At 36.3% G+C, this 23,418-nt stretch overlaps 2 protein-coding genes and 1 pseudogene across 2 annotated transcripts; 2 read left to right on the top strand and 1 right to left on the bottom strand.

Annotated features, from left to right (window-relative positions):
• Window positions 1-151: 151 nt before the first annotated feature.
• On the bottom strand, window positions 152-6,327 carry LOC108845551 (DDT domain-containing protein PTM). Its single transcript, XM_057005158.1, is given in 11 exon segments — window positions 152-1,144; window positions 1,231-1,525; window positions 1,528-1,689; window positions 1,692-1,723; window positions 1,867-1,895; window positions 1,986-2,461; window positions 2,551-2,675; window positions 2,786-3,065; window positions 3,179-4,079; window positions 4,283-4,993; window positions 5,291-6,327. Coding segments are annotated over 11 exon segments (4,641 nt in total). The 5' UTR covers window positions 6,073-6,327; the 3' UTR covers window positions 152-296.
• A 291-nt stretch (window positions 6,328-6,618) lies between these two features.
• LOC108847333 (DNA repair protein RAD5A) lies at window positions 6,619-12,031 on the top strand. Its single transcript, XM_057005159.1, has 21 exons — window positions 6,619-6,731; window positions 6,816-7,361; window positions 7,432-7,565; window positions 7,647-7,782; window positions 7,933-7,986; window positions 8,074-8,214; window positions 8,295-8,446; window positions 8,518-8,602; window positions 8,692-8,961; window positions 9,055-9,201; window positions 9,321-9,476; window positions 9,565-9,632; window positions 9,725-9,847; window positions 9,977-10,076; window positions 10,136-10,248; window positions 10,379-10,639; window positions 10,729-10,929; window positions 11,017-11,110; window positions 11,198-11,269; window positions 11,359-11,457; window positions 11,580-12,031. Exons 2-21 carry the CDS (start codon window positions 6,825-6,827, stop codon window positions 11,700-11,702), a joined length of 3,066 nt encoding a protein of 1,021 aa, XP_056861139.1. The 5' UTR covers window positions 6,619-6,731; window positions 6,816-6,824; the 3' UTR covers window positions 11,703-12,031.
• Window positions 12,032-16,604: 4,573 nt separating this feature from the next.
• Window positions 16,605-23,416, top strand: LOC108847334 (glucomannan 4-beta-mannosyltransferase 2-like; annotated as a pseudogene).
• The last annotated feature ends 2 nt before the right edge of the window (window positions 23,417-23,418 follow it).

Genomic DNA, 23,418 nt, shown 5'->3' with positions numbered 1-23,418 from the left:
TCTTCCAATGCACATTACAAAATCATCACCAACTGTCTCCAAGGCATCGTGAAAGGTTCTATTTTTACATCGGACAGGCCAAAAACGCCTCCATGTGGTGGACATATTAAACATCAATAAATAGTATTTAGAGCAAATGCAAGATTAAAAAGATTAAAAGGAGACTTTTTACCTTTTTGCCTTCATGGACTTTAATTTACTTCTTCTCAATTACACATGTTCCTAGTATTCACCAAATATTTCTAGAAGCAAACAAAAGTACAAATTAAGTGGTAACTTCAAATTAGGGAACGCTGCTACATCCACTCACGGCAGGGACCGCATCTCCAGTTACTTCTGGTGCAAGTAGATTCCTCCTCCCATGGAGAGCAGTGGGAATGTATTGTGATATTACAAGTCTGGCAAGTGAGATCAGCCTCTGGTTCCACATGCATACATATCTGACATGGCTTTGTATTGTCACTGAGAAACGCTCTCCACTGTTCCATTGTCTCAACCTGAGGGTTTGGGTTATCCGTGTTTCTTGAAACATCCTCGTTATAGCCATATCCATTGCACAGGTCACTATCATCTGCTGTAAGCAACTCGGTCAACGAGAAATAGGTTTGGGGTTCGAATTCCATGTCTTGGTAGTCAAACGTTAGCTCCCCTTTAACCATGTTGTTGTTGTTGTTGCTGTCAGATGCATCCCAATCCATGACAGGCAATGTTGGTTCTGGTTTCACACAAGAAAGTGACTCGGGAGGCATTGAGAAGTCGATATAAGAAATGTTATTGTTCCCTTCTCTGTCTTCACGTTTGACTTGTCTCCTAACTGGTTCCGGGACAGAACCATCGACATTCCATTCAACATCTAAATCCTGAGGAACAAACGCATCTTCAAGGGGAAACGAGGGAGTAGAGGGTACCGAGTCTCTTGGTTCAGACATTATCTCGGAATCAGAATCCATTCTGGTATTATTATTTCCTTTCTTATGTCTCTGTCGCTGGAAGAATGCATTTCTCTTCTGTCTCTCTTCCTTGAGTTTGGGATCCATGAAAGGGCAATCTGGTACTCGTATACGACGGCACCTGCAACACTTGAACCCAGCAACTTCATGGATTTTTGACTCCTCCAGCATAATCGCTTCAATGTGGTACCACTCTGCATACATATATATGCTAGGATTAGATTTATAAGAATCAAAATAGTTAATACTTTAAAAGTATAAAATTATGAATTGTTCTTACTGTCACAGTTTGTACAGTGGATATACGTTTGACCAGGATTATAGGGGAGTTTGCATATCCAACAAACTGGTCCTGGATTAGGCTGATCAGATTGTGCAGCCAACACAACATTTTGATGTCTGAAGCTAGCACCTGTGTCTTCCGAGTTCTTCTTCCTCCATATGACTCCCCAAGACAATGTCTTGTGTTGACTCTTTGGTGCCGTATTAGAATCAGGAGTAATTTGTTTAACTCCTGAAGCGTTGTTGTCACGTGTGTTGGGAGATGATGACTGTTGAACCAGAGGCTTATCTGTTGTGTCTTAACGACTGGAGTGACTGGGTTTTGATGTTGTCCATTGATCATAACAGTAGGTGTTGTTGGATGTCTGTGATTGATATTGATTAGTGAACGAGCTCTTGCAAGGTAGCACCGTTTGCAGGTTACCAGAGTTTCAACCTTTCCAGCTGTGTGTGTTGTGTACTCATACTAGTACATTCCTTGTGACAGAAACCTGAGAGGCAAAAAAAGATTCCACACTTAAATCATAACTAATGCTTCAGCAAAGCATCTCAAAAGGTATGGAACTAAAAACAACTCCAAATGCAAAAGAGGAAACCAAAACTGAATTTCTTTCAGGTATATGTTGTAATTTACCTTGGCAAGAACTGCATGTTGTTGCATCTCTGTAGACAAGTAGGGAACAAAAGTTAATGATGTACACAAGTTCTCTTTATATATATATCTTGAAAGGTGAAGAGAGCTAAAGAAAATACCTCAATAAAACATCAAGATGGCATGACGCACAAGAGCACTTCTCAGTGTCGTCCCTCCTAGAGGCTAGATAAGAAAATATGTTTGCTCGAGAAGCTTTCAGTTGCTTTCTCTGTAGCTTTGATAATCTTTTTGACGGCTTCTTGATAAAAGGCGCATGGACGGCTTCTCTATGCAAACTTTCTTCATATTCTTTGGTCAAATATAAAGGAACGCGTGCTTCAGCAAACCAAAACTTTTCGTTTCCATCTTCAGTTTTCTCGACTTCGATGACATTCTTCATGACACGAGACGGAAGGTGCTTCTGATTTCCAAAGGCAACTCCATATCTAACCTTGTTATCTATAATCTTTTTGTCACAGATACTAGCGTTCCTAAAGACACTGGCCTCTGTCTCTGAACCTGTTTTAACATCTTGCACGTTTTGCTCTGGGCGTACAAGTTCACTCCATCTTATATTCATATCAAGGTACCTAACCTGGCCCAGATTCAGTTGAGTTTCAGGGGAACAGCAAATAAACAAAGAAACCTAACCATCTGAAAAACCATTGATGATAGAAGACACACCTGAAGAGCAAGTTGTGAAATGTTTTTGCTACTATCAACTGCAGCTTTCCAAATAGACCGCCTGCTTCTTTTAGGTATGTAAGAGCCATCACCATAATTAAATTCAGGAAACTTTTTCACACCACCTAATGAAAGAACAAACATCTTAGCATCATCCAGAGAGTGAAATCAAATTGAATATCAACATAACCTAAAAAACCACAAGCACAAAAAGCTCAGCCAAAAGAAGGTTTACCTTGCCAGGCTGCTTTCTGTATCATTGGCTTCAACAAGACTGCCTTCAGTAGTATGGCTTTTGATAATTTCCCTCCTCGCCACCAAGTGAAGCTATCATCATTAGAACCTTCGGCTGTAACTTCAGACTGGTTCCTCTGCCTCCTCTTTCCAGGTCCACGTTTCTGTGTGGCCCCAACAGTAACTCTAACGCTTTGAAACATAGAATGTTCTATCAACCAGTCATCCATTAGTTTAAGCCAATCGCTTGACAAAGCAATACTGCAAATACTTTCCTCAAGCTGCAAACAAGCATAATGAACCACATATCATGCCAACATAAAATATAAACAGCGCAAATGATAAGAAAATGTACACTTATTTTCAAATATAAACAGAAAAAAACGTCACTTACTTCAAGCAGGAGAGCTTTCATCACTTTGCATGTTGAGGCCTCCTCTATCTTCTTACGCCACTGTTTCCTAAGACTCTCATTGAGAAATGGCCCAACAATGAGACCACGTAAGCTTTCCTCTAGGTATAGTATATATGCTGCAATACTAGAAAGCACACCCTCCCCGTTCTTCAGAGGAAAAAGGCCGCTAAAGATTTTCACAGCACTTTTGGTGGCTCCTGTTACAGCTGCATTTAGCATGCATCCTCTCCTACTTGCTGATGTGAGTTTACAAGAATGACACCAACCACACCTTTCCCTGGTGATTTCCTTCTTATCAGGACTTGGCCAGAAGAAACTCGAGGCTACTAACGAAAATGCTTTCACCTGAAGCAAAATGTTACTTGAGGCAGCTTTCTTGGCATTACTAAACTTTTGTTGATCAGGCTCGTGGGTTTCTTCTGACAATAGGACAGCCAAAGCAGTAGCAGCTGATGCAGCTAATTCTCCATTTGTGTAGTGATTAATGTACGCGTGAGGTTTAAATGTTAAACCCTTGTGTATAACGCCAGCAAGCAGATTCTTCCCCTGTGTTTCACTTGATCTACCCAAACCAGGATCGCCAACATAGCCTGAAGCAGATGCGCATTGAATATTATTTCTACTGGAACTACTTGCATTATCGGGCTTACTCAGCTCTGACACCTCTTCATCCCCTTCTTTTTGCATGTGAGCTAAATCAGTCTCCAGTGCACTTAAATGAGAGATCACACCTCCGGGCAGATCCCAGTATTGTGAGATCGCTTTGCATATATGCATATATTCCAGTCTATGGTTCGTTGCAGATAAGAGGACCATTACAACTTTTGGAATGTCAGCGAGACTGTAGTATTTAATATCTGCATCCGCATAAATTTTAAGCCTGCCATATATAAAGTAAATATTCATCAGCGTTCACAACAAAATAATTAAAGCAATATGCGTTTCCACTTTGAGAAAATTCTTAGACAATTCTTGAATAAATAGTTGCTCATATAATTAAAGTAAGGAATATGGAACTGAAAGATCAGTTGTATTTCCATAATTGGAAAGAAAATTATCTTAGATAAGGCGACGAAAGCATACACAAGTAAGTGGTTGCATGTACCCAAGAAGAGCCGCCCATGTGGATCCACTCCAAAGTATATTGCTCCCCTTAGTGACGTTTTATGAGCAATCGTTGGCCCCATTTTGTTGATAGTGCATTCTGGACAATACCACGGCCCGTCAGGTATATACATTTTGAGGACGCCGATGCATCTTGAGTGATATGCTAAAGGACATCCATCACAGCACAGCAACGTTCCATCCATGCCGCAGAGCCTACATTCATCACTGTTTCCATCCAGATCTGAGCTAACTCCATTAGGACCACCATTAGTACATCCTGAACTCAAACTTTTTGACTCGTTCATTGAGCTTCTCCCATGGTTCACTGGGACAAATTCACTACTAAGATGTTTCTCTTTGCAAGCTGAGGTTTTAGCAAATCTAGGGTGGACCCGTCTAGGTCCATTGTCAGGAAGATCAGCAGTAACACGATCAGGATCATATCCAACTTCAGATTCTTCTCGCGTATCAATTTCAGCTCTTAAATCTGCTACATCAAAAACATCGTCACAGAGAATTTGCAGGATCTTCAGCTTCATCACTACGGGTAGGGAATAATACTCTTTCTTCACAGCAAATTCATAGAAAACACTCCACTGAGGCCCACGTGCATGTCCCATGGCAGAAAAGTACTGAACCAAATAAACAGGCCAAGTTAGGGCATCGAGCAAGCTCCAATCAATGCACCTGCAGATGGCAATGCAACAAAATCTCTGAATTGTTATCCACTAAGAGACTCTAAGAGATCCTAAAACAAGCTCCACCTAAACTATGACTAAGGGGCTTATTTTGAAGTCTCTCTAAGCCATAGAATCTCTATCTGGTATAAAAGGTTTATTGCATGCATGCCATACATAGGAAGAAGCAAAAAAGAATTAAAAAAAAAACAATTCATGAGCTTGAAAACTACTAAGCATATGGGATAGTCAAAAATCAAGAAAATAAGTTAACAAAGACAAAACGACAAGAGTTGTATGCGCTTACCTCAAGCAGTTCGAAGCCACTACAGACTCTTCTGAGGACAGTCTCTCAAGATGAACCTTGACTGCCTTCATCAACGCAACATGAACGGCATCCAGCAACGTATTCGGTCCTAAGAAATTCAACGCTCCCACAAACTCATCAAGCCCAAACGGGTAGATATATAACTGAACACTGAATGATCTCAAGAACCCGTATACAGATAACAGATGCATTACACCCTCCTCAGGGACACCAATCGTTCCTGACGAACAAGGCAAATCTGGAACAAGAGGAGACACAGTTACCAAATCTGGATCTCTGCTATCTTCTTCACACTCAGGTAACCCACAAGATGAATCACCACCTTCCTCTTCTGCCACAGAGCCTGAGCTAGTAAACGTAGGCACCTCAGCTCCATTTACTTGATTTTGCATTTGCAGCTTCTTCTTTTCATCCTCCTTGAGTATATACTCATCTAGTTTATCTCTTCTACAACGCAACTCATCGTCAAAGTAACTATCCTCTATAATTAACCGGCGAAGATAACAACTTTTCAAATCTTCAGAATCACCATCCTCGTACTCAACTCTGTACAGCCCAGAACTATACGAAACTACCTTCCCAAGAGAGACTCTGCTCTCATCAAAATCTTTCAACACATAGCTACAAAGTAAGGATCTTGGCACTAACGGTTTCATCATCTCCAAAGCAATCCTCTTCCCTCGGTTAGAGACACCATTTTGATCCTCTGGCCTTGTGCGTTTCCTTGGCCTACCTCTAGGTCTACCCACCTTCCCTTCCATCCAATCCCACCAGATCTAAATTTACCTCCTCAACCCTCTTTCAAAGCAAGCTCTTTGATTTCAATAATCGCATCAAAATCTAAGAATTTTGATTTCACTTTTGAGCTTTGAAATGGAGATGAAAGGAGAGAACTTTAAACGCTTGCTAGACTCTGATAACCCAGAAGGAGAGAGAGAAAGAGATGAGCTTTCAATCGTGTCGAGAGAGAGAGAGAGAGAGAGAGACGAATGGCTCAACTTGCACTTTCTCACTTTCTGAGTTTAGTCTATTTGTGAAAACGAGTTCAACTCGGTAATTGGGTTACCCGGATCAAAACCCGCTTGGATATCTACAAAACGTCGTCGTTTATGTAATTTACTTTTAATCACATCACTTTAAAATAAAAATAAAATATTGGCGGGAAGTTGGATTCTGGAGAGACACGTCGCCCGGATAAGGTTAACCCGGATCCAGACCCGTTGGATAGCTGCAAAACGACGTCGTTGCGCGTGATTTACATTTATATTTTCACACTTTAAAATAAAGAGAAAAATAAAAATATAATGGCGGGAATGTGGAGAGACCCCGTCGCTATCGCAGACTACTTTACGCGCCTTTCTGGAGTCTCCGATTGATTTCGTCCACCGCTGTTCACCAATCCGCCTCCTTTCTCTAAAGGGTATCCTCCTCCGCCGTATTTAGCAACAACCCATCAGTCAATTTCTCCAATTTTGAAAGTTCCTAAAACAAAATTGAACTCTAGGGTTTCGAAATGGGGACGAAAGTTTCAGACCATCTGCTCTCCACCGTCAGATCAGTCGTGGGCTCCGATTACTCAGACATGGACATTATCAGAGCCCTGCACATGGCGAATCTCGATCCGACGGCTGCTATCAATATAATCTTCGACACTCCCTGTTTCAGCAAAACTAACGACACAGCCCCCGCCGCCCCCGCCGCCGCCGTTAATCCTGCCCCGAGGGGCGTTAATGGAGGGAAGAGAGTGGAGGAAGGCTTAAAGTCATGTCCTTTAAGTAAAGGAGGAGCGAATCATCGCGTGGAGGAGGAGGAAGATGAGAGTGTTTCAGGGGATGAGTGTTGGTGGTTCGTGGGATGTTCCGAGTTGTCGGGGTTGTCGACGTGTAAAGGGAGGAGATTGAAGGCTGGTGATGAGTTGTTGTTCACGTTTCCGAGTAGTAAAGCGTCGAACTCTCAGACCACGACGCCTGTGAAGCGCTTTGGAAGGGGAAGGCCAGCTTCGCGTAATGCTTCTGATATCGTTAGGTTCTCTACAAAGGATTCAGGAGAGGTGTGTTCAAAGTCAAGTTCTTTTAATTTGTTGTGTTATGGTTTATATTTATGTGTGGTTCTTGTGGCAGATTGGTAGAATACCAAATGAGTGGGCACGGTGTCTTTTACCCCTTGTGAGAGACAAGAAGGTTAGGATAGAAGGGAGGTGCAAGTCGGCGCCTGAAGCATTGGGGATTATGGATGCCATCCTTCTTTCAGTAAGGTATACACACAGACTGTTCTGTTCGGATTTGATTATTCCGGGATAGTTTTTTGAAGTGGTTTGTTTGCTTTTTGTATACAGCGTATACATAAATAGTTCTATGTTTCAAAAGCATAGTGCGACTTCACTTAAGGTAGCCACTAATACGGCAGAAGAATCTATATTCCATCCTCTCCCAAACCTCTTGCGGTTACTCGGTTTGACTCCCTTTAAGAAGGTAATGGATCGTCCTCGCCTGTAACTCTTAAGATTTGCTGAATGTTTGATAGATTGCAGTTTACTTCCATATTTTGTTAAGACTGCAAACTTTGAGATGGCAAAGAATTATTTATATTCAAATGGTTCTTTCTTTCTTTATCATATGTAGGCAGAGTTTACTCCTGAGGATTTGTCCACTCGGAAGCGGCCTTTGAGCTCCAAGGTAAAAGTTGCTTATCATATCAGCATCGTAGACTTCGGCTTATTGCTTGTTAAGTTTGTCATTTGCTGTTTGCTCATTTTGATATAGGATCCCGTTTCTACTTCGTTGCTTCAATTAAACAAGGTCAAGAATCTTAATAAAGATGCAGAGGGAGATGAAAACAAGCTTTGTATCAGCGATGGTGATCTAGATAACATTGTTGGTGTTGGGGACAGTTCTGGTTTACAGGTATTCTCATTTTCCAAGACTGTTTTGCATGCTTACATTCGACATTAGAAACTCTAAATACGTGAGAACTTTTGCAACAGGAAATGGAAACTCCAGATAAACTTGTGTGTGAGCTTCGTGCGTATCAAAAGCAGGCACTTCACTGGATGACCCAACTGGAGAAAGGAAACTGCACTGATGAAGCAGCGACAATGCTTCACCCATGTTGGGAAGCATACTGTTTAGCAGACAAGTAAAAGCTTTGTTTCTATTTTTGTTAGGGCGAGTCAAATGAGTTACTTACTACCTGTTTTATGTCAATAGGAGAGAACTTATTATCTACCTGAATTCTTTCACTGGTGATGCAACAATACAATTTCCTAGCACACTTCAAATGGCAAGAGGAGGAGTATGGCATCAATAGCAAACAATCATTTGATTTAGTCACTTTGTTATATTACTGTTTTGTAACAAGAAAACATCACGACACTTTTGCAGATTTTGGCAGACGCAATGGGTCTGGGCAAGACTGTAATGACCATATCCCTTATGCTTGCCCATTCATGGAAAGCTGCATCAACCGGGTTTCTATCCCCCATTAATGAAGGAGACAAAGTGATCAGCAGTTCTTTAGATGAGTCTACTAGTCCTTCAGTGAAGTCAACTAAATTTCCAGGCTTTGATAAGAAGCTTCTGGAACTGAAAAGTGCCCTTGAAAATGGTGGTAACCTAATCGTATGTCCGATGACACTTTTATCCCAGTGGAAGGTATTATCTACGTTTGATGCTAATACACATTAGTTTGGTTGTTTGTCAAAATTTGTTGTTTTTAATATCTGACGTCTCCTGCTGTATGATCAGTCAGAGATCGAAATGCATGCTAAGCCTGGGTCCCTATCTGTATATCAACATTACGGCCCCGACAGGCCAAAGGATGCAAAACTTCTATCCCAGAGTGATGTTGTCATCACCACATATGGGGTTCTAATATCCGAATTTTCGGCAGAGGTAGCTTTCATTTAAAACTCTTTGCTCAAACAGGTCGTGTATAATCCCATGTTACATAGTTTAAAAATGCATCGCAAGAACGTATACTTAACTTCTTTGTTGTTTCTTAATCTTCTTAGAATGCAGCCAAGAGTGAAGGGCTTTTTGCTGTTCGGTGGTTTAGGATTGTTCTTGACGAAGCACATATCATCAAAAACTCAAAAAGCCAAGCATCCTTGGCTGCAGCAGCTTTGGTTTCTGATCGACGTTGGTGTCTTACGGGTACTCCTATTCAGGTGATTGATCTTTTATGGATTGTGAATAATGATTTGATCAATAGTTTTTTGGACTTTGTGATCACTTAACATGTTACTTTTTTAATAGAACACTTTGGAGGATTTATATAGCCTTCTACGATTTTTGAGGATTGAACCATGGGGAACTTGGGCATGGTAAGGGTTCTTATCTATCTTTTGGTTGGAAACACATTACATTTGGTTTTAGATTACTAAAGCTTGTTAGTTTGGAACGTATTTATTGTTAGGTGGAATAAACTCGTTCAAAAGCCATTTGAAGAGGGAGATGAGAGAGGGCTAAAGCTAGTGCAGTCTATCTTAAAACCTATCATGCTTAGGAGAACCAAGTCTAGCACTGATCGAGAAGGAAGGTAACAACAATACTATAAAATAGAAAATCAACCATCCGTATAACTTCCTGATGCTTATAAAAGACAATATTTTTCCTATAAGTTTCCAAAGTTAATCTGAAGTTTGATTTTTTTATATTTTATTTTTAGGCCAATTCTTGTTCTACCCCCTGCTGATGCGCGGGTCATTTACTGTGAGCTCTCCGAGTGTGAGAGGGATTTCTACGATGCGCTGTTTAAAAGATCCAAGGTATTGTTTTCTTCTCATGATTCTTTATTTTCTTTGAAGATGCTGACGGGATTTTTCAGGTGAAATTTGATCAATTTGTGGAACAAGGGAAAGCTCTACATAACTATGCTTCGATCCTGGAACTGCTTTTGCGTCTTCGACAGTGTTGTGATCACCCGTTTCTAGTAATGAGGTGTGTGCTTTTGTATGGCCTTTAAGTAGAGATACACAGTGCTAGCTTAAACAACCAGGGCTTCCATATCTATTACACTTTTGTCATATTGTTTATAACTGTCCCTTGTTTTGCTTTTTCATGCATACAGTCGAGGGGATACAGCGCAATACTCTGATCTGAAAAAGCTCGCTAAACGTTTTCTCGGTGAGAAGGAAGGAAAAGATGTACCATCAGTTGCTTTTGTTCAAGAGGTGGTGGAGGAACTGAGCAAAGGAGAGCAAGGAGAGTGTCCAATATGCCTTGAAGCGTTTGAGGATGCCGTCTTAACACCGTGTGCTCATAGATTATGTCGCGAGTGTCTCTTGGCAAGTTGGCGAAACTCTTCTTCTGGGCTATGTCCTGTGTGCAGGTATGTTGCAAGCTCTTTCTTCCTGCAAGTACTAGTCTTTATTTGATGTCCTTGCTATGGGCCATTAATTATGAATCTTTGTTTTGCAGGAAAACTGTAAGCAAACAAGAACTCATCACAGCACCAACAGAAAGTAGATTCCAGGTGGACGTGGAGAAGAATTGGGTAGAATCATCCAAAATCACTGCTCTTCTGCAAGAGCTCGAAAGTTTTCGTTCTTCAGGATCAAAGAGCATTGTCTTTAGCCAATGGACTGCGTTTCTTGATCTCCTCCAAATTCCCCTCTCTCGGTATAGTAACATTTACTTGGCTTTGCTATGGCAGTTTTTGAGAGAAAGAAAAAAACGTTTTCAATCTTTTTTTCTTTCGTTTTCCAGGAACAACATTTCATTTGTCCGTTTGGATGGCACGCTAAACCAGCAGCAACGAGAGAAAGTTCTTAAAGAGTTTTCTGAAGATAGCAGTATCATGGTTGGTGTAGTCATTACGTTTGATGAAATGTTACAAAATTTTAAATTTTATAGGTTACATTTCTCTTTTTCGTTAACTGTTGGATAGGTAATGTTGATGTCTCTAAAAGCTGGTGGTGTGGGGATAAATCTAACAGCTGCGTCCAATGCTTTTGTCATGGTATGCCGTTTAATGTCCCCTTAAAGATCATGTTGTTCGTTTAGGATGTAAACCATAATAGTTAAAGTACATCAAATTGTGTTATATAGGATCCATGGTGGAACCCAGCAGTAGAGGAACAAGCTGTTATGCGTATCCATCGTATAGGACAGACTAAGGAGGTCAAAATCAGAAGATTCATCATTAAGGTACCTTCTTCTTTCTCAGCTACTGAAGCCTCGTTTACCACGATATCTCCAAAATCAGGAAAGATGTTGATTGTTAGAAACTTGTTGGGAAATGATTGTATGTTGCATTTTGTGAAACGTAGGGAACAGTTGAGGAGAGAATGGAAGCGGTTCAGGCGAGGAAACAGAGAATGATCTCAGGGGCTTTAACCGATCAAGAAGTACGAAGTGCACGTCTAGAGGAACTCAAGATGTTATTCACCTGAAACTGTAGAAAACCTATTTACCTCACCTGAAGTCTCTTATCATAACTGAAACTTGTCACATTCTATGCAATGGGGGGCAGAGATTATAAAGGTATTTTGAAAATGTGGTTTACTCTTCTGAAGAGATGATGGACAGTTGTCACAGTTATGGAGAATGTTCAGAAGTTCGTTTTCAAGTGTATCATAACGGCTTTAGTTGTTTTGTTATTATAGAGAGCTCCTTGTAATTGGAGTCGTTTTTTTTTTAAACTCAATATGGCTGGCTAACTGTAACTTGTACACATGTGGTGCTCTTATTACCCTGTTTAAGTTATTATGGATTTTTACCATATTTGTACTTTTTACTGTTAGAATCTGGACTGAATTACAATAGTTTGTAGGTACTTTTACTTTTGAATTTTATGAAATCGAACTCTACTCTTAACTTTCGAAGCAAAATGAACAAATTGATCGATTGGAAATCGTATATAAAATGTAGTCAGTGAATGTACCCACACCGACACAAATAGATAGGATGCAGTATGCTAATATCTATGACTGCTAAACTCTCTCCTTGTAGAGCGTAAGGGTTTCCTCGTCACAATCCTCTCAAATGATTTGTCTATTCTCTCAAGAGTTTTATAAAATAATAGTCTTTAGAGCCTTCCATTCACTAGTCATTGAGTCAGACTCGCATTATAATCATCAATCGCTACTCAACTAGTCCAATGTGTATTGTATGTGGCCTGATCACATTGTATATAACCTATTAATAGGGTTGAGAGATTGACATATTCGTTTCTGGTAAAGTGTCAATTTGACATTTTCACACATATTAAGAAAATGACAAAATATATGTAAGTTGTTAAAAACAATGTTGAAATTATACTTATTATGAAACAGATGTAATATTATTTATTATTCCCCATTGTATACTAGCAACGTTGATGAGGCTATTTATTTCCTGTTTCAGATATAATAAATAATATTAGTGCTTGATAAATCATATAGAAAGCAGTGCAGATATATCACTTAATCAAGGCCTTAAATGGAGGAGGAAAGGAAAGACGTATAGTGATAGATCATCTTTGGCTGGGCTCTATGGGATCTTAGCTGATATCACCACTCTAGTTTCCTCATTTGATTGTTTTTCATTTCATTGGATCTCTCGTGTGAGAAATGCTGAAGCTGATAAGCTAGCAAAGCAGATTTTATCTGTTGAACTGGTTTTAATGGCTGCAACGACTCTGTCTTGATCATTTAATATAAGTGTGTTTCAAAAAAAAAAAAAAAAGGATTTTTATTTGTTGTTTTCAGAAATACTGGATAACGCTATCTAAATTTTTTAACTTGCTCAATTTATAAGAGGAACATTGTAACTAGGATGCATGTTAAATGCTCTCAAACTATGGGTGTGATTGGTAATAGTGTGATTGGTAATGGTTGTGGGTGTTTTCCACAGCCGTATTTATTTTTAAAATACCAAAATTAGAACAATCAAATTTTAATTTATTTTTTTAAACTACAGTTTTTGAAATAACCTACAGCTGTAGAAATACTCTACAGAACCAAATATCCAAAGTAATTTTCAGTGTTTTCTATAAAATTCTACAGCAATAAAATTTAAAATTAAAACAAAAAATTTACAGATTTTTTCTATAGCAATAATTTCGAAGCTACAGTCGTTATCAATCGGATCCAATATACGCAATTTAAACAAATTAAGTTATGTTCTATAGAAAATGTGAAAACTTGAGCTCAAACCGAATACAAAAATCAGAAGAAACTCTTTATGCAACACATCGGCGGTACGTCCATGCGAGAATATGTCTTTATACGTCGCCATTAGGCTTATTTGTCAAAGACACCTTAATTTTTTTAAGAATCTAGGCAGACATCTGTCCTTTGATTGAGGATCTTTCATACCCAAAAGAAAATCAATTTGGTACATGTTTGGACTTTGGATCTGCGTGAATTAATGGAGAGGTTTGCAATTTCCAACGTAAAGCAAAAGTACTGAAAAAAAGTAAACCAGACAAACTTTTTTAAAGAAAGCAATAATAATCTTGTAATATACATATTCGATTTTACCTTTGTATACTTTCTATTTGAGGTAACTCTATTTATTACTTTGTAACTTTTAAACACTAGTGAATAGTATTTATAGTGATGAACGACTGATTTAAGCAGGGGATTGTGTTATCTAGTTAGTTATTTAACTAACTCATCCCCAGGAAACAAATAAATATGTTTTCATGTTAATTTCATTTTTAAAGTTGAGTCCAAAGTGTCGGCTTGATATACAGGCTTGTCTGGAACTTTTGAATGAATGTCCTTATAGCGAGGTTCATCACGTGGACGACGTACTATGAATACCCGGTTTCTAAGAAGTATAACTAAATTTCAATAACTATCGAAGGGAAAAACTATTTCTATAAAAGTAAAATATTATTGATCAAAGCTAATAAACATGGTAAAAATTGGAATAAAAAGTTCATGAAAACTTACGTTTTCAAGGTTTTTATGTTTTTCTCAAAATGGTCAATAATGGTTAGCTTCTAGCTAGATTGGTTTCGAACTCTATAACTCGATATCTAAAATTGCTTTCGACCAATTATAATACGCAGTTTAGATAGTAATTAGGATGACTAGTTTCATAGTTTATGGATGACAATGTTGAACTTTTGTAGTATGTATAGGCTTGAGTATTATTACTATTCACCTAATTGGAAATGTTGGTCAAAAGTCAGGTACGCATGCTATTCTTTCACACCTTAAAATTTATGAATTTTTTTGTTAATTATTGTATATATTTATAACTTACTAGTCGATGTAAGTAGTCTAGTAGAGTATGTAATTAGTTCTCTCAGAAAACAGACAATATCAAGCAACAACTAGTCCTCGTCATCCCTCAAACACGAGAATGTTGCCTTGTTGAGCCACTTTTCTAGTTATTTTATTGAAATAGTTTCGTGTTATGTAGTTTTTTTAAGATAAATGAAAACATAAAATGTTAATAACACAACTTTCTCGTGAAAACAGTTGAAAAGCAGCACCTGAAAGTGGAGGACAAGTCCGATTAAACTGCATATGGTGACAATAATTACTCCTATTTGTAGCAGCGCAAGGTCTTCTAAGTTCTAATCACCACAATGTCCTATTATTATTAAAGAAGAAAAAAACAACTCCATTTTGAAAACGGATCCCTTTTGAAAACAAGGTACATGAATTATCACACAATATCTTTTTCTCTTTGACACAGTCCATTGTAATTATATATAGGAATTTATGTGTTCTCACGAGTCTACATTTACAAATTTGGCAGTGACTATAAAAATACGTATAAACATATAAACATCTCCAAAACAAGTCCAGTAAAAAACGATGAATAATCTTATTCAAAAATTCACTTTTTTGAATAACCAAATTTATTTTGCATATCAGAACTCGAGCCAAACTATACACAAGACGACTTTCGTCATCCACGTTGCGACTGATATGCTAAACGCCTAACCATATGAAGTTTGCCGACTAAATCAAACATGTCATCGTCAAAAATTCATCTACATCAATCGGGATGCAGTACTGGTTAGTAGTAACGATCGAGAGAACATACAATACATAACAAAGTCATCACCACGTACAATTAATACGACGTATGGAAGACATTATGGCTATCTCCCGGCCATGCCAAACCTTACATATAAGCATACTTCTATTTTGTGTACAGCTAAGAGGTCACGCCATTGATCATTAAGTCTCACTAACCAAGCATCAAACGAGTAGAATATGGTTTCAAAATAGTTATCCAACAAGAATGTACTATGTTTGGATGATTCGGTTAACACTTAACGTCTATTAATAAATGCATTTCTATAAAGAATATTTTTCGTTTAATTTCATGTGTGTTATTATTCAACAACAATGAACTATGTATATATGATGATAATTTATTTGGAAAAGGAAATAATAAGATGTTATGTAATATATTTTGTATTTGTTTAATAAACCGTATTTAGTACCTATATAAGATTTCGCGTTCACATTATTTTGCAGTTATATGATCAACATATCATCCATCATCTAACAAATTTACTTTTGAGATTCTCCTATTTTTAATGCATTGCATTTTCTTAATATCTCCATATTTATTGCATTGGCCGTTTAAAGTTAGAAAACTATGTTATGATATATATTTTCTTTAAAATAGTGGTATATGTTTTGAATTTTACTTTTTCTTGTTTTTTCTTTTTATACCTGTTAAATTTTTTCTAAATTTGAATCAATGCAAAATTGGTAATTTTAACTTTGTGTAGTTGCACGTTACTTCTTAACATTTATGGTTTATTTCTCAACTATATCCATTAAAAATACTGCTTAACTGAGAAAAAATGAATTTTCTTGATAGTAAATTGAATATGCTCAACAAAAAGAAATGGAGTTAAAAGTAAATTAATAAGAAGTCCTCAAAAGTTGACTAAAATTAAATTGTAAACAAAAGAAGAAGAAAAAGCTGCAGAAACCCAAAATCCAACAAATGGTAAAAAGTTAAAACTTCTCATCAAACCATTAATCATTGTTAAGAATATCGTTAGGAAAGAAAATAAATTCATTAGAAATCAAACTTTCTCCACCAATTGGCAGGCACAGATTCTGAAACACGAACACCCAAAAACTGAAAAACTAATTCCTCTGTTATTTCTTTACCAGAGAACTTCTTTAACAGAGATAGATTCCAATTCCTCATAAAAGGCCACAAATCAAATTTCACTTTCTGTTTATTTTATTTTTTACCATTTACTACTGTCTGTAGAAAATCCCTAAAAATCAAATCTAAAAAGGGGGAAATATATCCTACAAAAGGAAGAAATTAATAAAATTAAATAAAATAATATGAAAATCACCATTTATATCCCTGGTTTATCCCTTCTCTTTCTCTTCTCCCTTCACCATCAGTTTCCTTCTGCTCTCTCTCTCTCTCTTCCCTAAGTTTCCCTCTCTCTAGATTCACAGAGAGAGCAAAGCCTCTATCCTTCATCTCCCTCTCTCCTTCACTTCATAAACCCCATCACCATAACATTCTACGGAGAGAAAAACCCGCCATTGTTTCACTCTAAGAGAGAGAGAGAGAAGGAAAATGGATGGTGTTACACCAAAGTTTGTGTTACCGGAGACATTCGACGGCGTGAGGATGGAGATCACAGGCCAGCTAGGCATGATCTGGGAGCTTGTCAAAGCACCAGTCATTGTCCCTCTTCTTCAGCTAGCGGTTTACATCTGTCTGCTCATGTCTCTCATGCTGTTAGGTGAGAGGGTTTACATGGGATTCGTCATCGTCCTCGTCAAGCTCTTCTGGAAAAAACCAGACCAACGCTACAAGTTCGAGCCCATTCAAGATGATGAAGAGCTTGGAAGCTCTAACTTCCCTGTGGTCCTCGTCCAAATCCCCATGTTCAACGAACGAGAGGTCTCTTTCATATCTCTCTGTTTTTTTCCTCTGTTTCTTGAGAGAACTTTTTCTTACATTCTTTACCCCCAAGTTTTAAAATTTCAAGAAAAGTGGTCTAGATTTTACAAAATTACTTTTCCCCACGTATTCATCATTATTCCTCCCCCGTTACAAATCCCGAAACGGCTAGAGTCGAGACACGTATATCTTTAATGGTCTGTGAATTTTGGGGGTTTTCTGTTTAAATCCATAGTTTAGGGCTTAATCGTAATAAACAGCTAAACTATAGGGGCTAAAAGTGAAAACATTCCCCGTGATTTTTGCCTTTCAGGTTTACAAGCTATCAATAGGAGCGGCGAGTGGACTATCATGGCCGTCCGATCGTCTCGTGATTCAAGTCTTGGATGACTCAACAGATCCTACCGTTAAGGTATTAGTATTTTTTTTACTTAGTCCATTTTCAGAAAATATAGATTATCACCTTTTCCAGAAGATTTTCTTTCTTAAAAAAAAAAGATGTAATATAGGACTGATAAATTTTGTAATAAAATTTGGAATATCAATAGATTTTTTTAAATTAAATGTGTGATTTAAATGATATACTTAAAATGTGCAGCAAATGGTGGAACTAGAATGCCAAAGATGGGCAAGTAAAGGAATCAATATAAGGTATCAAATCAGAGAGAACAGAGTTGGTTACAAGGCCGGTGCGTTAAAGGAAGGTCTCAAACGCAGTTATGTCAAACATTGCGAGTATGTTGTCATCTTCGACGCTGATTTTCAGCCTGAACCGGACTTTCTTCGCCGTAGCATTCCATTTCTCGTCCACAACCCCAACATTGCACTTGTCCAGGCCCGGTGGAGATTCGGTAATAATAATTCAATTAAACATATTCTATAATATCAGATAGATTGCTACGTTTATCTATGATTTTTGTCATATAACTCATATTGATTGCGTATCTTGTGCTTGTTTCGTTGATCTATAAGACTGGTGGTTAGTTTATCATAGAAAAATGAATAGAATTGACGTTTGATAATGTTGTGAAGGTGTCAGGGTCAACATACTTACTGAACCGGTGTCTTTGTTTGTGTATTATGAAACATTTAATGATGCTTTGATCATTAAATGAAAGCTCGTGGTTTTGGTTTTGTAGCTGCATTAGTGGTGTCGGTGGTATATGTCCTTCACTAGTTTTTTAAAAATGTTTTTTCGCCTTTTTTTCCTTTTTCTTGGATACTTTTTTTTTGGCTTTTCGAAATGGTATTTTCGTCATTTTTGTACTTTTCTTAGACATATTATTTTTATTTTTTCTTCTAGCAGACTGATTGAAGAAGTAGGGTTAGTTATGTCTGTGTCGGCGGAGTAGCTGCATAGTGTATGGGTTTTCTTAGTGGGTCCATTAAAGCCAATCACAACTAGACGTCTAAAAGCCGTTGCCCTTTGAATAAGTTATTATGCACACCGTGTTGCATGGATTGTAGATTAGTTGCGCGATTCAGGGTCAACGTATATTAGCAAAAATGCTTAAAATAGACTTTCTTGTACGAAAATGTTGCTAACATCATGTCTTCTTATCTGCTCCGTAACTCCGGATCCGTCGGTGAAAAATCGAATCTGTTCGACTCAGTACAATGAGCCAGGTCGGGTTTTTGGACAAGTAGGAGGCCAATGTTAATTGTTGAGTCTTTAGAAATTGTCGGGACTCTGATGCCTTCCACGTGCTCTTTGCCTTTCTTTAAATGTCATGTGTGGAACCCATTCGTGTCAGTAATACTAGTAAAGTGTTAGTATGCAGTAGGAGTAACGAGTTTACTGTGGACCTGCCTTTTCTTGCCGACACTTGTTTCTGTATTTTATAAACTAGTTTTCTGTTCTGTCGTTTTATTGAACATAAGTCCAACTTAGTGAATTTAATAATGAGAAAGCTATATGAATATGATTGATTATTAAAGCTAAAAAACAAAAGAGAAGGACGTTACTTCCTGATAGCGCCACATTTAGGCCATTCTCTTATTAAATAATTAAAAAATACTAGTAGAGCCTTTTTTTTTTTTTTTACTAAAGTAGAGCTTTGTTTATCCAATTACTAAGTTTCCGACTAATGATTTGTTCTTATTTATATATTTTTCGCAGTAAATTCTGATGAATGCTTGTTGACGAGGATGCAAGAAATGTCGCTGGACTATCATTTCACTGTTGAGCAAGAAGTCGGTTCAGCAACACATGCTTTCTTCGGTTTCAACGGTAAGGATAATACTACAATAGTACAATATACTTAATTACTCATATAATGACTGCTGAAAGATTCACTTAATTTTTCTATAACGGGAATTATAATGGTTTTGAAAGTAAATACTTAAGTACTGTGATGGAGTTGGTATGTTGTTCGACCAATTGAAAGCACAGTTTGTGGACCCAAAACTTTTTTTTAAAATGATATGACAGTGTACAATTAATTATTACTAGAAATCTGATGCAAAATCTATTTTTTTAATCAAATGCAAAATCTATTATGGAATCAAATTAATTAACAAAATAATTAATAATGGATCGAGAGGTGTGGGACTCTGAAACGTGACGTAAGTAGGTGTAGTTATACACTTAATACTTCAAATTAATTAGTATCTTGTTATCCCTTGTCTGATAAGTAAGATTTGCAAGCTGGGGAAAAAATAATTAAATTGCTTGCTTCTTAGATCATGTGTTTAGTTAATTAAGTTGCGTAAGGAGACACATTCATTACATTATGATGACTTGTACTGGAAGCAAATGAATACAGATCTTAAAAAATTTCTGGACACTAAATAGATCTGTGCTTTTGTTTTAATTATTACTAGATTTTGACCCGCCCTTGGAAGGGCGGGTATATTTTATGTTAAATATTTTTGTAAAAGTTTAATTTTTATTTTTCAGTAACTATATTTGTATTTTTTTTTGTAATAATATTTTTTTTTAAATCAATAACTATTTTTGCATCATGTTTTTAAAAAATTTATTAGTAACTTTTTTTAATTGTTTTATTGAATTGGGGATGTAGCAATACTATACATGTGCCATAGCCATTTCATATATTTATTTTGAACTTTATTCCAAAATAGTTAATAACTTTTATAAAAACAAAGTATAGTAAATTTTTTTATAGTAATAAAATAGTAACTAAATATATACAATTATATGTTTTCCATAAAAATTTAATGATTTTATTTTATATATAATGATTTATAAACTGTTATAGTTACACAATAATTTTTTTCCATTTTGATTCAAGAAAATAGAAAGCTTCGAGTGAAAAAAAATAAAAATAAAAAATAATAATTTGTCATGCAATTTAAAATAGATTGGTAAATTGTGAGTCAATGTTAATGTAAAAGCCCACTTTATTGTTAAAGTCCAGACTGTCCAGTTCAATTTATTTAAAATTGTGGTTAATGACCCCAATGATATATAAAAACCTAAAATGGAAAAGACATCAAGTTTAAGTAGCTTCATCGTTTCTCGAAACATCAGTTCGAAAAAGAAGATACCTATTTGCGTATTCCTAAAAAACAGGAACAATTATTTTGGAACTTCTTCTTCGTTTGCAGTTATATTAATATCACAGTATAAACAGTTACATAGGTTGTTGCAGTTACATTTTTATTGACATATAAACAGTTATGTATAGGATTTATGTATTTTTAAATTGGACCTAACTAATATCAATAGGGCATACTTCAACTTTAACTAGATTCTGACCCGCCCTTTAGAGGGCGGGTATATTTTTTTGTTTTAATTTAATTTTAATATTTGTGTTTTTTTGTGTATAAATCTTAATCAAAATATATTTTATTAAATAATAGCAACTTAAAAATTAATCATGTATACGCTCGGTTAGGACTGGGTTTCCGGTCGAAACTGCCAAACCGCGGGTTTCAATTTTGTTTTGGTCAAAAATATGATCCACACAACCCGCAAATAAATAATTTGTACCGGAATCCGTCTTATTTAATTTTGCAGTTATCCGCGGGTTATAAATTTTTAAAAATAATTATTCAATTTAATTATTATAAAATATAAAAATATATTTATAATAAAATTTATATATTTATATATTTTTAAAATTTAAAATTGTTTTTTAAATTATCATATTTTAAAAATTGTTTACTTTTCTTTTTATTTTATTTTCCAAATACTTTTCGGGTCGGCGGATATCATCATACAAAATCTACTAACCCACACCCACCTCGAATAAAATACTCATTATGTTTTCCACCATAGAAATAAAAATTAGAAGCAGAAACAAATACATATATTTGCGGTTTAAACTTCCAACTCCAAGTAACGCAATGTTCACAATAGGAGGATGCTATGCTAGGATTGATTTGAGACGTAGTTAACTAAAATGACTTTATTATGTTGTTAATCTCTTCTTGTCAACAAACGTCTCTCTTTTATTGGCCCAGCCAAAAATTAATCCAACGTGTATTAAAGGGTCCAGAATTTGGCAGTTATCTAAATTAATCTAATGTGTATTAATAGAATTGATTAAAGAATAGTTATAAAATTTTAAAAGTGGACATAACATATATCAATAGGACACACTAATGTTTTAATAGAATAAATTAGATTTTGACACGTCTTTTAAAGGATGTGTATATTTTTTGTTTTATATATTTTTTTAAAAATTTAATTTTTGTAGTTGTATTTTTTAAATTATATTTGTGTTTTTCTTTATAAAATATTTTTCTTAAATAATTAATAACAGATTTTAATCTATTCTATTAAATAGTTAGACTAAATATATATCAATAGATCATGTTCTTAATTTAATAGAATAGATTTATATATTAATAATAGACTATATAATTCTATTTTCAAAAAAAAAACTATATATAATTCTCAACATAAACCCATACGTTTTATAAGAAGCATTCTTAAAAATAAAAATAAATGAAATATTATTCAAAATAATAAACCATCAAATCAACTAATAAATTTAGATGAGAGAACGTGGGTCCCTCCATATTTGTACATTGCTTTGAAAATAAAAGAAGTTACGTGGTTATATTCATATGATTATAGGAATGTGGAATGGGGAAGTTATGAGGTTAAAAAAAAAGAACGGAGAAGTTAGAAATAATTAGTTGGACACAACAATATTAATAGGTCAAACAGCAAAATTAATAGAATAGATAGTATTGATTTTGTCATAATAATTTAGTGAATCAAAATGTTTTATAGGGACCGCCGGAATATGGAGGATAGCGGCCATAAATGAAGCAGGCGGGTGGAAAGATAGGACCACCGTGGAAGATATGGACCTCGCCGTCCGAGCTAGTCTCCGTGGCTGGAAATTTCTCTACCTCGGTGACCTTCAGGTTCTAATTTACTTAAGTTTATGATATTTCTATGGAATCAAAATAAAGTAATTTAAGGCAAAGTACAAAAGTTGTTGGTGCACAAGATACTTCTCTCATTAAACACATGACAGGCTGATTCACAAGTCATGTTATAATCATAAACCCTTTTCAGAACTAAGTATAACTTATTATTACTTGTGAAAATGTTGTATAAAAAATATGAATTATTTTAAAATTTTAGGTGAAAAGTGAGCTTCCAAGTACTTTTAGAGCCTTCCGTTTTCCAGCAACATAGATGGTCTTGTGGACCTGCAAATCTCTTTAGGAAAATGGTCATGGAGATTATCAGAAACAAGGTAATAATAAAAATTGCTTTTACACTTCATCTGGTAACTCATTCTTTAATCTGAATGTTACTGATCTCTTGCAGAAAGTGAGATTCTGGAAGAAAGTGTATGTGATATACAGCTTCTTCTTTGTGAGGAAAGTCATTGCACATTGGGTGACATTTTGTTTTTACTGCGTTGTTCTTCCTCTCACCATTCTTGTCCCCGAAGTTAAAGTTCCCATTTGGGGCTCCGTCTATATCCCTTCCATCATCACTATCCTAAACTCTGTCGGCACTCCAGGTAAAAATTTTAGATTTCTTATACCTCAAGTCACTATCTAGGGTTCTGAAATTAGGTTGCTTGTGAGCCAAGGAACCTCCGTTGCTTATGCAGCTTCTTTCCTTACACTGATTTGCTTTGTTTTGTTCAAAAGGTCGATTCATCTGCTGTTCTATTGGATTCTATTCGAGAATGTGATGTCGCTGCACCGGACAAAAGCCACACTCATTGGTCTGTTTGAGGCAGGCAGAGCTAACGAATGGGTCGTGACTGCTAAGCTTGGAAGCGGTCAAAGTGCTAAAGGGAACACAAAAGGGCTTAAAAAGGTTCCCTAGAA

Source organism: Raphanus sativus, chromosome 3, assembly GCF_000801105.2.
Source record: "Raphanus sativus cultivar WK10039 chromosome 3, ASM80110v3, whole genome shotgun sequence".
In the NCBI taxonomy this organism is placed as follows: domain Eukaryota; kingdom Viridiplantae; phylum Streptophyta; class Magnoliopsida; order Brassicales; family Brassicaceae; genus Raphanus; species Raphanus sativus.
This window is presented reverse-complemented; position numbering and strand designations above follow the sequence as displayed.

Excerpts from the sequence above, each read along its gene's own strand:
- LOC108847333 (XM_057005159.1), top strand. The coding sequence starts at position 6,825 with ATGGGGACGAAAGTTTCAGACCATCTGCTCTCCACCGTCAGATCAGTC. Across the intron at positions 8,447-8,517 it reads GCATACTGTTTAGCAGACAA|GAGAGAACTTATTATCTACC; the intron begins GTAAAAGCTTTG and ends TTATGTCAATAG. Across the intron at positions 10,930-11,016 it reads CTCCAAATTCCCCTCTCTCG|GAACAACATTTCATTTGTCC; the intron begins GTATAGTAACAT and ends TTCGTTTTCCAG.